The following is a 17909-nucleotide window of genomic DNA, read 5'->3' on the forward strand; positions in this document are numbered from 1 at the left end:
TTACAAACAAACAGGCTGTTTTTGTTACTGTGCCTTGTACATGTAAATGAGCTCTGTTCTGATTGGCTGTTTTGTATCTCATTCAAAAAGCAGTTCAGGTTGACATACCCCTGCCACTAAACTGCTGTATGCAAATGTGTTGATTTTTGTGACATCACAAAAACAAGATTTCCTGAAGAAAAATGGGTTTTGCAGCTTAATTAGTTGGTACTGTGGTGTCTAATGGTTGATAGGGTGGTTGCTATGTTTTTTCTAATGGTTGCTAGGGTATTGCTAAGTAGTTTCTACAGTGTTCTAGGTGGTTGCTAGGGTGTGCCTAGGTGGTTGTTATGGTATTTCAGATGGTTGCTGTTGTATCCCAGGTGGTAACTATATTTTAGGTGGTTGCAAAGTGTTGCTAAGTGTTGCTAAGGTATCCCAGGTAGTTGCTTGGGTACTGGTAATTGGTTGCTGTGGTATCTCAGAAGGTTACTAGTGTGTTGCTAGTTGGTTACTAGGTGGTTACTATTGTATCTAAGGTTGTTGCTAGGGTGTTGCTAGGTAGTTGCTATAGTTTTTTGGTGGTTGATATGGTGTTGCTAGGTGGTTGCTATGTTTTTTTTTTGGTGGTTGATATGGTGTTGCTAGGTAGTTGCTATGTTTTTTTTGGTGGTTGATATGGTGTTGCTAGGTGGTTGCTATTGTATTCCAGGGTGTTGCTGGGGGGTTTTATGCATATCTCATATATTCTGGGTGGTTACTAGGGTGTTTCAGGTGGTTGCTAGGTGTTTGTTGTGCATTTCTCACATGTTCTAGTATGTTGCTATCATTGTTGTTTAACCCTATGTGATCTGGCTTACGAGGCTGTATTTCAGCACTGTGTTACGCAGCTTCCAGCGGAATTGGTTCAGCATCTCCAGACAAATAAAATACTTTGTTCTTCGTGTTCAGCAGATTTCAACCAAAGGCTTTATTCAAACCTCCTCTGCCCGCATTGTGTTAAACCAGTGAGAATATTTATATGAACTTTCGGTGTCCATCATTCAGAAATAATGGCACCTGCATACCTGCAGCGTTTTCCAGCAAAACAGGAAGGCCCGAGGCAGGGGGCCTGCACATCTGTCCAGCTGTGCAGTTTTCCCCTTTAGTTCTCTCTGCGTGTCCCTCAGAGAGTGGAGCTCACACGTCGTCCAGCAACCCACACCAGATCTCATCAGTCCAGCGCAACCCAGATCAGCTCACGAAGATGTGAAACTGAATGAGAGAATCTAAAGTGAGTCAGATTTACTCATATCAAACAATCCCGTACAGCCTTGCGCGATTAGACTTAGTTAGACCAAACACAGTAACACTTTTATGAATGTTAACTTGCTAAATCACCTATGAAGACGACCGTCCAGTTGACCTCTTGTTTCGTGGATCACACACATTTCTGTAAAAATATATTCAGTCGATGTTATTGAAGAAAAATAACTGAAGAACCTCCTGCAAAACAGCCGCTGTGAACAAGGCCTAATCCTCCTGTGGTCTTCAGATTTACTAACAGCTTTTATCCTTGGGGTCAGTTTGACCCCAGCAAATTAAACCTCCACTAAGTATCAACGATGTCTCCCCTCCCCTCATATGGTGTGAGCTATCAGTGGTACTCGCTCTGCTACAGGCGTGGCTGCGTTCAGTTAGGGCCCTAAAGCAGAAGGAAGCTTTAAAGATTATAGTGACCTCAATATGATCCAAAACAAATGTATAAAATGTTTATATTTCTTAGGTTTTATTCAGCTGAAACAGTCTGGGGTCAAACTGACCATTTTCATATACATACACACACACACACACATATATATGTATGTTTTTCAGCACGTTTTTCAGTTTTTGGCATCATTTGAAAATACCTGTTACGCTTTACATTGTCTGTAAATTTCATGTTGAATGGACTTAAAGAAACGGCCTAAAACGACTTTCTGGTTCCATTGACTTACAGTAAAAGTACAGTAGGTTTTTTCCTTCTCCTGTAAAGTTGCTATTTTGGAGATATAACAATACACACACACACATACACACACACACATACACACACACACATATATATGAATGTTAACTAATGTTATATATATATATATATATATATATATATATATATATATATATATATATATATATATATATATATATATATGTTACCAATTTTTAGGGAGATGAACTCCCTGTTTTTCTTGTGTTTTCTGTATTTCTTATACGTATTACTTCAAAGGCTTTAGAGTTTTTTTCTGTCTAAACAAACATAGAGTGCGATTTTTCTTGCATTAATAATTTTAACTGATGACTCTCATTAGCAAGTTGACACTTCTGATAACAGAACCAACCACATTAAACGTTTTAAGACTATTTTGACCAAAAATGACTAAATAACAGGGTTGAACACAGAGATTTTATTCCCGATTAAGCTGATATTAAAGCAGTATAAAGCATATAAAGAGCACAACATAGAGCAGAAGGAAAAACTGGAAATATTTTAATCAAAATATTTTCATTAAAATGTTTGTTTCACTTTTATTTCATTTTCTTTTACAAATAACTCAAGAAAAACAGGTTTGCAAATTTATCCTAGAATAAGGAGCTGCATGCTAACTACTAACAACCATATAGTTTACATATATATATATATATATATATATATATATATATATATATATATATATGTATATATATATATTCTGTTTTCTAACATTAATGTTAGTAACAGGGTTAAATATTCAAGCTTTTTGCAGCCAAATCAGTGTTTTGTGTGTAAACTGAGAAAGTAGAATGAGAATACTGACCTGTCTGATGGTCATTCTGCAGAAAACAGCAAGACAACGCAAATTCCTGTTTATCATAATAAACAGAATGTTCCGTTATTTTACGAAGGGGAGCGAGTTTGGGTAACAGGGGTGCACGTAATATGTTGAACAGGTTAAAATGACTATTTTTGTTATATTTAAATAAATAAATAAATAAAATTAATTAATTAATTAATAGGGACAAATTGTGTTACTGGAAGATTTTAATTAACATATTTTATAGAGAAGATCAATGTCACCCCAAATTCATCATGTTAAAGGTGGATACAGACATTTTTATCTGTTTTTGTGATCATTTAAATACTAATTTTAATAATTTTATTAAGTTAAAGAACAGATCCCTTCACTTTTTACAGAAATACAAAAAACAACAGGCACTTTATTGCTTGCAAAAAAGGTAATGGGACATAAATTTCAGTCTATTAATGGAAACATATAGAAACTACATATATATATATATATATATATAGCTACAGCTACAAGAGAGGTGTTTCCAATAAAGTGGCCAGTGTGAGTAATATCACATGAACTATCACTTTAACCACCAACGTCGTTTATCTTCCCTGTCAAACCGCGGCTGTCCAATCAGAGCGCGAGGAACTGAAGGACCGCCCACTTCTTCACCAATGAAACGAGCCGTGTGTGTGTGTGTTTGTGTGTGTGTGTGTGTGTGTGTGTGTGGTCATAAAGCTGTGAGAGCTCGAAGCTCCTTCTGTCCTCCTCCTTTCATGCTAAGCCGATCATTAGAAACATTTCCTGATCAGTCATCAATAATCATTCGCCTGGCGCGCGCGGACTGGATCCCGGGATCTGCTCTCGAGCCGGAGAAGCGTGAGTAACCGAGCGTCGTGCTTCACATCACTGAGGAGCTCAAGTCAGCTTCTTGTTCGAAATATCCCGTTCCACCTTAAATGGTGAGGCGCCAGAATGGAAATGCTGCACCATTTAAGGTGGAACGGGAGGATTCGAAGGAGGCGCTGGCGAACGGGAAGCCTGAAGCCGCTGGCCGAAGCCTTTCAGTGCTTTTGTGTATGGGGGTCAGTGGTGGGTCTGATCTACAGCACAGCTTAAAGGCTCTCCTCCTGTAAGACCCTCATTATAACCTGCTGAGGGGCTTCAGTAGCAGCGAACTTGTCAGCTCAGTCAGGGCAGAGCAGGAGAAGCTCTACAGTGAGCTGGGCAGGTGCAGGACTGGCCTACAGACATCTATTATTATTAGTAGTAGTATTAATATTAGTATTAGTCAAAAATGTCATAACATACTTTCAGTCCCACCTAAAAATGACTCCACCTGGAAACAAGTGATCAATTAATGCATCTGATAAATAATTTACATGAAACAGTGCAAAAGAGAATTTAGTTATGAACCAAAGTAACATTGTACAGTAATTCAAACTCAGAACACTTCAACTTCTGCCATTCCACTTTTTTACAGTGTATTATTATTAATATTATTATTATTATTATTATTATTTTTGTTGTTGTTGTTGCCCTGCGATGGACTGGTGACCTGTCCAGGGTGTATTCTGCCTTCTGCCCAATGACAGCTGGGACAGGCTCCAGCACCCCACCGCGACCCAGAAGGATATGATAGATGATGTTTAGATGATTATTGTTGTTATTGTTGTTGTTACTAATAATAACAGTAATGATGAACATGGTGATGATAATAATAATTGTTTTCCACTGTAATGTCTTTATTTGCATATTCTGTAATAGAAATACTCAGCGTGTCGCTGTAAACGACTCTGGTGACATTATTATTATTATTATTATTATTGTTAATGTTGTTCATAGTAAAAGTATATAGTATTATTTATTATTTTGTGTTTGCATAGCACATTTCAAACCTAGCAGTGCTCAAAATGCTAAAGTAAAAGTGTATGGTAAAACACTGGTACATTTATTATTATTATTATTATTATTATTAATAATAATATTATTGGTTGCAGTGATAGCACTGCAACTATTATTATCATCATTACTTTTGTTGTTCCTACTTCAAATAGCACCACCACTTCTACTACTAATAATAACAACAATAACGTAGACTTTGGTTAAGTGTACCTATTGCAAAAGGCTTTACATTATTGATCAAATTACTATTATTATTATTAATTTTGTTGTTGTTGTCGTTCTCGTTGTTGTTTACTTATTGATTTTGTTCCTACTACCTTAAATAGAAGCACTACTACTACTACTAATAATAACAACAACAACTTAGATTATAGGTCTATTTATTTATGTATTTATTTATTTATTTATTATGTTCATACTACCTCAAATAGAACCACCACTTCTATTACTACTTGTAATAGATGATAATAATAATAATAATAATAATAATAATAACTTTGGTTAAGTGTACGTATTGTAAAAGACTTAACATTATTGACCAAATAATTATTCTTATTGTTGTTGTTGTTGTTTACTTATTTATTTTGTTCCTACTACCTCAAATAGCACCACCGCTTCTACTACTACTACTACTACTATAATAATAACGATAATAACTTTAATAACATGATAATGATATTAACATTATGGGTCTATTTATTTATTTATTTATTTATTTATTAATTTAGCTAGTTAGTTAGTGTGTTCCTACTACCTCAAATAGAGCCACCACGTCTACTACTTGTGGTAATAATAATAATAAGAAGAAGAATAAGAATAATAATAATAACAACTTAGACTTTGTTAAAGAGATTGATAACATTATGGGTCAAATGTTTATTTATTTATTTACTTATTTATTTATATTAGCTGTAGATGTAGTATTACTGATACTATTATTGTTATTATCACCTTTATTGTTGTTGTCTTTACTGAAAAGAACAGCACTGACAGTATGAATAATAATAAGGTCCTTTGGGCCGCAGGTCTCGTATACGTTATGTCAGTCTGAGTTGGGACCAGGCTGCCGTGTGGAAGGTGAAGGGGATGCAGTAAACCTGAGTTATGATCTTGTTTGTATAAGGCTTGTTTCAGTGAGGCGCTGAAGAGCGCGTCACTGTTACTGTGCGCCGTGCCTGAGAGTGAATGAAGGTGGTGTTTAACTGAGTGGCTCATAGAGTGGAACACAATAGAACATCCTGGTGACCAGCCCGGCTCTGACAGCCCGCTGTCCACTGCACTGTCTGAGTTCACGGCCTCAGCGCTGGACACACTGAACAGGCTGCTGCGCCTCCTTTATTCCTTCACACCGGTTCGGCTCTGAGACGGTTCTGCTCCACACAGAGCAGCTCAGAGTCATTTCCCCTTCTGTAAAGCTGTTTTATCTCAGGACGTCTGTGGACACTGTAATACCTTCACCCTCATGACTACGGAACACCAGTTTCAGAGTAGCTGCTAAATCATTCATAGTGCTTACTGAATAAATTATAGTAGATAGTTAATCATTCAAATTATGTACCAAACATTCATAGTAGTTACTGAATCATTTGAATGATATAATGAATAATTCATAGCAGATATTGAAAAATTCACCATGGTTACTGAACATTGATAGTAGACATTTAATAATTCATAGTAGTTACTGAAGAATTCATTGTGATCACTAAATGATTTGTAGTAAATTCTGAACAGTACATAGTAAATACAGAATAATTTGTAGTATATACTGAAAAATTCATAGTAATTACTGAATAGTTTGTAGTAGGTGCTGATTAATTCATTGTAATTACTCAGTAATTTGTAGTAGATGCTGAAGAATTTATAGTAATTACTGAATAATTTGTAGTATATACTGAATAATTCATAGTAATTACTGAACAATTTGTAGTAGATACTGAATTATTCGTAGTAGATACTGAATAATTTGTAGTAGATCCTGAATAACTCTTAGTAATTACTCAATACTTTGTAGTAGATACTGAAGAATTTATAGTAATTACTGCATAATTTGTAGTAGATACTGAAGAATTTATAGTAATTACTGAATAATTTGTAGTAGATACTGAAGAATTCATAGTAGATACTGAATAATTTGTAGTAGATACTGAAGAATTCATAGTTGTTACTGACTAATTTAAAGCCCTTACTACAGTGTACATCTCTGACTCTGACGACTGTTTAATTCAGTGTCAATTCTGTAGGAAATTATTCAGTGCATCATAAAATACGCACTGAAATATGATTCAGAATCATTTTTAAAAATATCCTGAATGCGTAAATGTGAACTATTGTCACACTTTTGTATTGAATATTATAGTTATCAATGAATGATTAGTGAGATAAAAGCATTATATGCAGTTGAATTATGACCTGCAGTGCATTAATGCATGTTTACACCCACAGTAGTTCCCAGGCCTGCAGTGTAGAGGGTTAAACACAGTGGACTGCGCTTTGGTGTTCTTGCTCTGTTCCTCTCCTGCAGCAGGTCTGGACTCCAGCCTGAGGCGCTTTGGACGCTATCGGCTTTCGGTATCGAGGTCAGCGACCATCGCTGTCATCTGTTCTCCTGGCCCTGAAGAGGGGAGGTATGGATTCAGCTTTTCTCCTGTTCGTTCATTCGTTCATCCATTCATTCATTCATAACTGAGTGTATTTATAATGGATAACGAGGGCCTTCGTCTGCGGTCATGTAAGGTCAGGCGTGATGGTCAGTGGTTTGCACTGAACTTATGACACAAATTGTGCTGCTTCAGAAAATTGATAGTTTGGCCAAATTTCGCCAAAAATTCATCCACATCTAAAAGGGGAATTCCACCATTTTTTCAAAATTTCTGAATAATTCAGTCCTCAGTCCTTGAGATGTAAACAGAGTGATTCAGAGTGGTTTGGTGTGAAATGGTTCAGATGTCTTTACAGTGGTGGTGATAGGAACCAGGGGTCGCCATGACTACAACTCAAATATAGCCATTTTATTTACTATCCAAAACCACCAGTGAACCGACACGAGTCTTCTGAGTTTATATGGAATGATGATGGTAAAATAGTCAGAGATCTGAAATAATAAGTTTTCTTCGGGTACTATTTTTCCTCAAAACACCTTGCAAGTATCCCTCCACCATGAATGCATTACATAACTGCATTCAACCTCATTTTAAACCAAAACTTCATCACAAAACTATCCTAAAACAAGACATCAGGTAGTGTATTTATAACCATTTCATGTAATACCTTTCTGTGAGGGAGCTATTAGAGGTGGACGTCTAGTTCCTATCACCACCACTGTGAACCATTCTGACTCGGTAAGCTTCTATAGAACATTAAACCACTCTGAACGACTCTGTTTACGTCTTAACTATTCAATTATGTCGGATTTTTGAGAAATTGGTGGAGTTCCCCTTTAAAACCTGAATTTTATCTGTACTTTAGTCCACCTTTATAGGTAACAGTGTGTCATACAGCGTCAGACACCACATAATCAAGCCTATTAATGATTACTGAACACCTCCACACAGTTTGAGACGAGTGTGCGATGATCTAGGCCTGCAGTTAGCGCAGTGCTAATCAGTGAGGTATTAACTTTCATTACTTGTTAGCTGCGTTAGCCTCATAGCTCCAGTGCTAAAACTAAAGAAGCAAACTTCAGACAACGAACACGTCTTTGCTTATCGACTACATTTGGAGTTAGAAGGGGAAACGTTTCACATTTGATTTAATGTTTAACACCCAAGTCATTTGAAATTGTCTCCTTGATTTAAGTAGCAAGGCTTAGCGTAAAGCTGTTGGGTAGCTGGTGCTCTTAAGCTCTTTATTTAGAGATGTTTTTCTCTGGATTTTACATACCAGACCCATTAGCATGATGCTAACTGCATGCCTGAATCATCGCATATTTGCCTCAGACCATGTGGAGTTGTTCAGTATCTCTAACAGGCTGGATTATGTAGTTTCTGACCCTGTATGTCACACTGTTGTCTATGAACATGGACAAAATTGCGAGCTTATTGTAGTGACCACTGGTTCTGTTTTTAGCTATTCAGCATTAGCAAGTTTAGTGGTTTACTGGAAGGACTTGGTGGCGTGAGGTTCAGTACCACGGGCTGTTTTAGGCAGTGTAAAGTTTCAGGGAGTGTATTCAGCGTAGGCTGAGAGGGGGTTTGATGCGAGACGAGCAGTGAGAGAGTCTGCGAGCGAACAGGCCCTCTGGCCTGCTAACTCAGCTAATGAGGACGGACATTGAACCCGGAGTGTTTCACCCCTTTAGCCCTGTCACAGAGCGTATCTCCTGGACCGACTGCTGATTTTTTTGGCCAGTCACGAACACAGCAGGGCAAAAACCAAAAGCAGTTCTCTGTGAATCATCTGTGATTCAGCGCAGGGAGGGTTTGTGGGGGAAAGTAAAGGCCATGATGCTGTTTTTATGGAGAGAGAGATGGAGACACTGAAAAGGAAAGATAGTCTAATTATCTTTAGATATTTGAAGAAAACTGCAAGGCTAAACTAGAAAAGTGAATTTCCTGAAGAGTGACTGGTGAAATAGATGTGACGAGGCTGAAGTCGGCTTCCAATCGGCAGCTTCTCGTTCGCCATTTTCCAGTTCCACCTTAAATTTTGCAGCAGTTACATTCTGGCAGCTCAGAATCAGGTTTTATGTCACTAATCAGCTCTCAGGATCGGCTAAGTTGGAGTAATATGGGCCGATCACATATTTGGGCTGAAAATCGGCCGATACCGAGACATATCCGATCAATCCTTCCAGTAGGGCATCTTCATATAGCATACTTTGTACATGTGTATGGATATTATTTGCCTACAACCTACTTAGGAAGAAACATGGATCGAAGTTTCCTGGCGCTTCATGTAATCACAAACAGACTTGTTTATTGTTTACAAAAAGGTCTATTTTTTATAAATAACAGTAAATCATATGATGTCAGAGACCACATAAGCAGGTCTAGCTGAGATTACTTAACAGCTCCACGCGGTTTGAGGCAAATATGTGATGATTTAGGCATCCAGTTAGCATGATGCTAATTTGTGGTGCATTACTTTTTAGCTGCATTAGCCTCGTAGCTCCAGCGCTTAAACTAAAGAAGCAAACTTCAGACGCCAAACATGTCTTGGCTGACTGTCTACAGTTGGGTTAAAGGGGAGACTTTTTGCTGAAAATCGCACTCATGTTGAATCATCAGACTACTTTCCCTCATGGACGTTAGGCTAATAGCACTAATAGCACCATTTACAGTAATTTAGCCAATCAGACTGTGTGAGTAAGTCATTACTGTACTGCGTTAGTTAAAGTGCTTATTGTACACACGTGTGGACACAGGCAGTCCTGTCCTTTCCTCTGTGAGGAAGTTAGAGCAGTTTTAGTGTTTATATTCTGTGAAAAAAGATTAGCTTGTATAAGTTGTTGGGTTTTGTACATGTTTAACAGTGTAGGTGATGTTGATTTTAGAGCTGACGGTGAAGATTCTGAGCTTTTCAAGGTTTCTGACACTGTGTGACATTCTGTGATCTATGAAATGGACTATATAATGTTAGTATAGCTAAAAACAGTAGTAGCATCCATCTTGAAGCCTGAATTTAGTCTGTATCAGGGGTCGGCAACACGCGGCTTCGGAGCCACACGCGGCTCTTTTACTGCCCTGTTGTGGCTCCACAGCAGAATCAGATTTGTAGGTAAAAATAAAATAATCCACCTTTACAGTAAAATAAAGCTCTGCTGATCGTTCAACACAGTTTAACAATAAATGGTCTTAAACTAATGTAGAACTGCTAATTCACCCTTTAACCCTGAAGGTTAGTGTGCAGACTTCTGGTCACCATAGCAACAAACAGTCTCGCCTAGCTAGTAGCTAACGAAACGGCAAAGAGAGAGATTTAAGACGAACATCGATAATTTGGAGACGATTGGACTGAATTACATTTATAATCACTCCAGCTGGTTTCCTGATACATTTAATCTGCAACCAGAAACCATCAAACACTAAAAAGTCGCGAAGCTGAAGTTTCTCGTTCGAATTTTTCCGTTCCACCTTAAATGGTGTTGCAGTTGCATTCTGGCAACTCAGGCACCATTTAAGGTGGAACAGTAAAACAACAAGAAGCTGGTGAATGAGAAGCAACTTCAGCCTCGTAAAAGGTCGAACGTTGAGAGGCATTTTACAAGAAACTGATCTACTTGGTGAAGTTTCCTGCTGGAGATGCGAGAAAAGCGACTATAGCTGAGCTAAAGCGTAAAGCAGAGCAGAGTAAGTCTGTGGTTTCATTTATATTTATTTATTCTATACTAGTATATCAGGGCATAGAGAGACATATTTACAGCCAAGATGGTAAAATGGACATTAAATATTGTGGCTCTCAAGGTGGTTTGATTTTTGTTGAAAGGACAAAATGGCTCTGCTTAACATTTGGGTTGCGACCCCTGATCTATACACATGTCCATTTGGACAAGTGTACAGACTAAATGGATTGGCCCTAGACTGGCCTGTGGGGGTCACCCAAAAACCGTGTGAGGGGGGTTGCCCTGACATGGCTTGTTTAAGAAAATGGACAGATGGATGAACAAACAAACAGTCAGACAACAGGCAGGCAGATGAGCTAGCTTGCTAGCTTTTGGTTATGCTTGCTAAGCTGGCTTTAGCTTGGTGAGCTTTCGCTTGTTGACTTGAACACCGTAAAACTGTGGACAATAATAAAGCCCTTGTAGGAAAACCTGTCCACTCAACGGCCATCGTGGCAACGCCCCAGGGCAGTTATTTCCAGTCATATAAGACCTGCTTCCTGTGTCTTTGAATGGGGAGAGACCTGTAAACCCGAAACTACATCATCTCAGACACTTCATATTCAGCGTTTTTGGTGTTTTCTAGTTTTTGTGTCGCCTCAAAAAAAAAAAGCATTTTATATTACAGTCCAAATATACTGACTCTGCAACATTTGATTTAATGGAAATACACCGACCAGGCATAACATTCTGACCACCTCCTTGTTTCTATGCTCATTGTCCATTTTATCAGCTCCACTTACTCTATAGGTGCACTTTGTAGTTCTACAGTTACAGACTGTAGTCCATCTGTTTCTCTGATACTTTGTTGGCCCCCTTTTACCCTGTTCTTCAGTGGTCAGGACCCCCATGGACCCTCACAGAGCAGGTACTATTTGGGTGGTGGATCATTCTCAGCACTGCAGTAACACTGACGTGGTGGTGTGTTAGTGTGTGTTGTGCTGGTCTGAGTGGATCAGACACAGCAGTGCTGCTGGAGTTTTTAAACACCTCAGTGTCACTGCTGGACTGAGAATAGTCCACCAACCAAAAATATCCAGCCAGCAGCGTCCTGTGGGCAGCGTCCTGTGACCACTGATGAAGGACTAGAGGATGACCGACACAAACCGTGCAGCAGCAGATGAGCTATCGTCTCTGACTTTACATCTACAAGGTGGACCGACAAGGTAGGAGTGTCTAATAGAGTGGACAGTGAGTGGACACAGTGTTTAAAAACTCCAGCAGCACTGCTGTGTCTGATCCACTCACACCAGCACAACACACACTAACACACCACCACCACGTCAGTGTTACTGCAGTGCTGAGAATGATCCACCACCCAAATAGTACCTGCTCTGTGAGGGTCCATGGGGGTCCTGACCACTGAAGAACAGGGTAAAAGGGGGCTGTAAGTAAGTGGAGCTGATAAAATGGACAATGAGCGTAGAAACGAGGAGGTGGTCGTAATGTTATGCCTGATTGGTGTATGTGGCGTGATTTAATTAAGTAAATACAGTGATTCTTATTTTGAGTGCAAAATGCTTCATTTTTCAGCAAAATACTAAACAGTTGCCTGAGGTCTGTGTGCAGAGGAAACCCACCTGAGACCACTTACTCATTCCCAGCGGGACCCTGTTCACACCACAGTAAAAATGACGAAATGTCTAACAGGCACAAAGAGGCTGTTAGAGTTAAAGCAAAGGAGACATTAAAGAATTAATCCATACGCAAGTAATAATAATCATAAATTATACTGTTATTATTACATACCAATACGCAAACATCTCTGCATTAATAATAATGGGAGGGAAGTCTGTGTTGATTTAGCCATGCAGCTAGCATGATGCTAAATGGTGGGGTATGAACTCCCATTACTTTTTAGCTACATTAGCCTCGTAGCTTCAGTGCAGAAACTAAAGAAGGAAACTTCTCATGTCAGACATTAACCTTAAAATCTCGGGCTGATTACATAGTAAGGCTTATTACTCAGTAACTACAGGGACTTCAATGCAGACTGGCTGAGCTATTCTTAGGTTATAGAAGTGTGTAATAAAGCTTTGGGCCTGCTGCTGGGCCCTGGCCATTTAAGGGGTTAAATGGTGTTTGTCTTTAATTTTTTTTGCCTTTTATAACAGCTTCCATTGTAATTTCCCAGCAGTCAGTTAGAGTTTAACTGTACACTGACCTACGACACACAATGTTTACGTTCTGCAATACAGAAACACTTTTTTACGCTTTTTTGGGGTTTAATTAATCTCCATCCTAACCCCTAAATCCAGCTTAATTCATCTCTTTCTCGGTCGAAGCTGGACTGCCAGGCCGTAATTAACCACAGCTGACCCCAAACTGTCCCCACGTCCAGGCCGAGAGGGAGGTTCATTTAAATTGAGGACAGAGTACACAAACTCTGCATGAGCAAAAGCAGAAATAACTTCATGAAACATCAACAATGTCTCCTGTAAATTTGTTCAACAACTACTATGATTTATTCAGTAACAGAAATTACTCAGTATCTACTATTAATGATTTACTGACCACTATGAATTGTTCAGTATCCACTATGAAACATTTACTGACCACTATGAATTATTCAGTATCCACTATGAAACATTTACTGACCACTATGAATTATTCAGTATCCACTATGAAACATTTACTGACCACTATGAATTATTCTGTATCTACTATGAAATGTTTACTGACCACTGTGAATTATTCAGTATCAACTATGAAATATTCACTGACCACTATGAATTATTCAGTATCTACTATGAAACGTGTACTGACCACTATGAATTATTCAGTGTCTACTGTGAAACATTTACTGACCACTATGAATTATTCAGTATCTACTATCAGGATTAACAGTCGGTGGATGGTGGGTTCAGCTGGCGGGTCAGTCGGACTCAGAGCGTTCGGACAGAAATATAGAAATCAAAAACACAAAATTAGTCTTTAAATGCACTTTATTTGCACCACATTTCCCAACAGGAAGGATTTAATCTGTGTTTGACATGAGCTGCAGACTGGTGAGTGTGTGTGTGTGTGTGTGTGTGTGTGTGTGTGTGCGTGTGTGTGTGTGTGTGAGTGTGTGTGTGTGTGAGTGTGTGTGTGTGTGAGTGTGTGTGTGTGTGTGTGAGTGTGTGTGTGTGTGTGTGTGTGAGTGTGTGTGTGTGTGAGTGTGTGTGAGTGTGTGTGTGTGTGTGTGTGTGTGTGTGTGTGTGAGGAGTGCTGAACACACCCTGGAGGTGAAAGTGATGCAGTGTTTAATCAGATATTACTCACTCTCACAGCCTTTATCTGCACACAGACAGAGCTAACACACTCTGACAGCACCTCTCTCTCCCTCTCCCTCTCCCTCTCTCTCTCTCTCTCTCTCTCTCTCTCATTCTCTCTCTCTTTTTTGCTCTCTCTTTGCTTCACTTTCTCTTCTTTCTTTCCTTCTCTCTCTCATGTCTCTCTCTTTTTTTCCTTCTCTTTCTCCTCTTTCTCTCTTTCCTTCTTTCTCTATCTCTTTCTCTTCCTCTCTCTCTTTTTCCCCTTTTCTGTTTTCTGTCTCTGTCTTTCTTTCCTTCTGTTCCTCCTTTCTTTCTTTCCTTTTCTCTCTATCTCTCTCGTTTCACTCTCTGTCTCTCTCTCTCTGTTTCCTTCTTTCTCCTCTTTCTCTCTTTCCTTCTTTATCTCTCTCTTTCTCTCTGTTTTCTCTGTCTTATTCTTTCCTTCCCTTTCTCCTCTTTCTCTCTTTCTCTCTCTATTTTTTTAGCCCCCTCCGTCTCTTTTTTCCTCCTGTTTCTCCTTTCTCTCTTTCCTTTTCTCTCTACCTCTCTCTGTTTTTGCTCGCTCTGTCTCTTTCTTTCCTTCTCTCTCTCTCTCTCTTCTCTCTCTCTCTCTCTCTTTTTCTCTCTCTCCCTCTCTGTTTCCTTCTCTGTCTCTCTCTCTTTCTTTCTCTCCTTCTCTCTCTCTCTCTCAGCTCTGCACAGTTTCGGGCAAAAGTCTAATGACGTCTGTCTGCAGTTAGCATGATGCTAATTGGTGGGGTGTAAGCGTCCATTACTTGTTAGCTGCATTAGCCTCGTAGCTCCAGTGTAAAACTAAAGAAGCAAACTTCAGACACTGAACACGCCTTCTTGGAGGCCGATTGGCTACGCCTGAGGTTGGTGGGAGGAGTTATGCAAATTAGACGTTTGCTGAACTGTCGCTTTAAACGTTTAGAGGGAAATGCGCTTGTTTTTGTTTAGAAATTGAGCAGATGGCTCATTGTATCTGCTCCACCCCCCCCAACCCCCAGCCCTGGGGTGGTCTCTTCATTGGGCCAGGCTGCTGTTCACTTTATTGATTAGTTCCTTTATTGATCAGCTGGACAACAGTCACAGCTGGAGGCACAGATTCGGAGCCAGTGAAGTGCAGAGGACGCTGATGGTCAGGAAGGGCTTTGTAGTGTCCACTGTAAGTCCTCAGTGTTATTGGTTTAATGGTCAGCTCTTAGAAGCCTCACCATAAGTCAGTCTGCTCTACGTTCAGTTTACATCGCACACTCTTTGAAAAGATGGTTCTTCGCGGGTTCCTTAGAGTCCTACATAGAACCATTTGCATGCTTAAACTGATGGATAATGTGTTAAAAAATGAAAATGGTTCTAAATAGCACCACAAAGGGTTCTATTGTTATGATGTGAAGCTTGTAACAGTAGAAGAACCCTTTTTGGTGCTATATAGAACCATGTTCAAATAGGATCTATATAGAACCCTATACAACACATTCTTCATCAATCCGAAGAACGCTTTCACCATGCAAAGAACCGTATAAGCAGGCAGATGGTTCTGTATGGAACCCAAGATTCTATATAGAACCACTCCTCTTACTAAAGAACCCTAGAAGAACCATCTTTTTAAGTGTGAATGTGTAGTACAGTATGTGATTTTGGACACTGTTAAAAAATGAAAAGCGTTCTTTAGTAAGACACTGGTTCTGTATAGAACCATGAACACTCAAAGAACCCTTTGCATGGTGAAATGGTTCTTCAGATTGGTGGAGAATGTGCTGAATGTGTTCTGTATAGAACCTTTTTGAAAAGCGTTCTGTATAACTCCAAAAAGGATTCTTCTATTTATACAAGCTTGACATCATAACAATAACAGAACCGTTTTTTGTGCTAAATGGAACCCTTTTCAAAAAGGATGTACATAGAACCATATACAACACATTCTCTATCAATCTGAAGAACAATTTCACCATGCAAAGAACCATTTAAGCATGCAGATGGTTCTATATAGAACTCATGATTCTATATAGAACCATTCCTTTTACTAAAGAACCCTTGAAGAACCATCTTTTTAAGTGTGAGTGTGTAGTACATTATGTGGGTTTGCACATGCCTACACTCTTAAAAAATAAAAAGGGTTCTTTAGTAAAGACAGTGGTTCTATATAGAGCCGTGAACACTCAGAGAACCATTTGCATGCTTTAAATGGTTCTTTGCATGGTGAAATGGTTCTTCAGATTGGTGGAGAATGTGTTGTATATGGTTCTGTATAGCACCAAAAAGGGTTCTGCTATTGTTATGATATCAAGCTTATGACACTAAACTCTTAAAAAGATGGTTCTTTAGTAAATAAAATGGTTCTACATAGAACCATGAATTCTCAAAGAACCCTTTGCATGATTAAAAGGTTCTTTGCATGGTGAAATGCTTCTTCAGATTGGTGGAGAATGTGCTGTAGATGGTTATATATAGAACCTTTTTGAAAAGGGCTCTGTATGACACCAAAAAGGGTTCTTCTATTTATACCAGCTTCACATCTTAACAATAGCAGAACCCTTTTTTGCGTTAAATAGAACCCTTTTCAAAAAGGTTCTATATAGAACCATACACAACATACTCTCCATCAATCTGAATAACATTTTACCATGCAAAGAACCATTTAAGCATGCAGATGTTCTATATAGGATGATTCTATATTAAACAAGTCCTTTTACTAAAGAACCCTCGAAGAACCGTCTTTTTTCAGCGAGATGTTGATGTAATAATGATAGAATTATATTTTTGCTTTGTGTTTTGTGTAAATTCTCTTTTGCAGCTACACTAAATTCTGCACACTCACAGACAGAGTTCGGGACGCGACATGTGGAACATCCGAAACAGGAGAACGCGAGATAGAGAACAGGTTCACGATAAGATCGATACTGAAACCCCTGTGAGCAGCAACAGAGAAACACAAGAGCATTTAGACCTGAATCTTAAGGGCTCAACACATATAAACAGCCTTGTTTTCTGGAAAGGAAAACAAAAACAAACAGAATATAATCTGAATTAAATTGGAATTAATTATGTAACTGACTGTGTAATTAATGATGTTCTAACAGTAACATTCAAATCAATGTTAGGAATTAATGTTTTCAATATTAATTCAGATTTAGTTGCTAATAAATGTATAAAATGGTTCTAATGTGTTCCTCCTGAAAATCATCGCTGATTTAAAATGATTAATAAGCTGTAAAATGTAAAGAAATGTTAGAGTCCAGAGTTGTGAACAGAGCTGTAGATTCTCCAGTGAATATCCAGTTCTAATAAAATTAATATCCCCAACGAAGTTCTAATAAAATTAGTATCCAGGTTAAAGTTTTAATAAAATTAATATCTACAATGAAGTTCTAATAAAGTTACTGTCTTGAATGACATTCCAATAAATTAATATTAAGAATTTAGTTCTGATAAAATTAATATCAAGAATGAAGTTCTAATTGAATTATATTCAGTGTAAAGTTCTGATTAAATTAATATTCGGAGTGAAGTTGTAATAAAATTAATATCAGAATGAAGTTAAAATTCACATCCAGAATAAATTCCTAATAAAATTATTATCTGGAATAAAGTTCTAATAAAATTAATATCAAGAACGAAGTTCTAATAAAATTATTGACATTTTAATAAAAATTAATA

At 38.3% G+C, this 17909-nt stretch overlaps 1 protein-coding gene across 1 annotated transcript in view; it reads left to right on the forward strand.

The window, feature by feature from the left end:
* The first annotated feature begins 3490 nt into the window (after positions 1 to 3490).
* The window catches only part of adarb1a (adenosine deaminase RNA specific B1a), a 56704-nt gene continuing 42285 nt past the window's right edge, over positions 3491 to 17909 (forward strand). The window contains exons 1-2 of the mRNA XM_036562056.1: positions 3491 to 3647; positions 7195 to 7297. Coding sequence (XP_036417949.1) covers positions 3545 to 3647; positions 7195 to 7297 — 206 coding nt within the window. The 5' untranslated portion in view covers positions 3491 to 3544. The remainder of the gene's footprint in view (positions 3648 to 7194; positions 7298 to 17909) is intronic.

Source organism: Colossoma macropomum, unplaced genomic scaffold (assembly GCF_904425465.1).
Source record: "Colossoma macropomum unplaced genomic scaffold, Colossoma_macropomum, whole genome shotgun sequence".
NCBI classification, from domain to species: domain Eukaryota; kingdom Metazoa; phylum Chordata; class Actinopteri; order Characiformes; family Serrasalmidae; genus Colossoma; species Colossoma macropomum.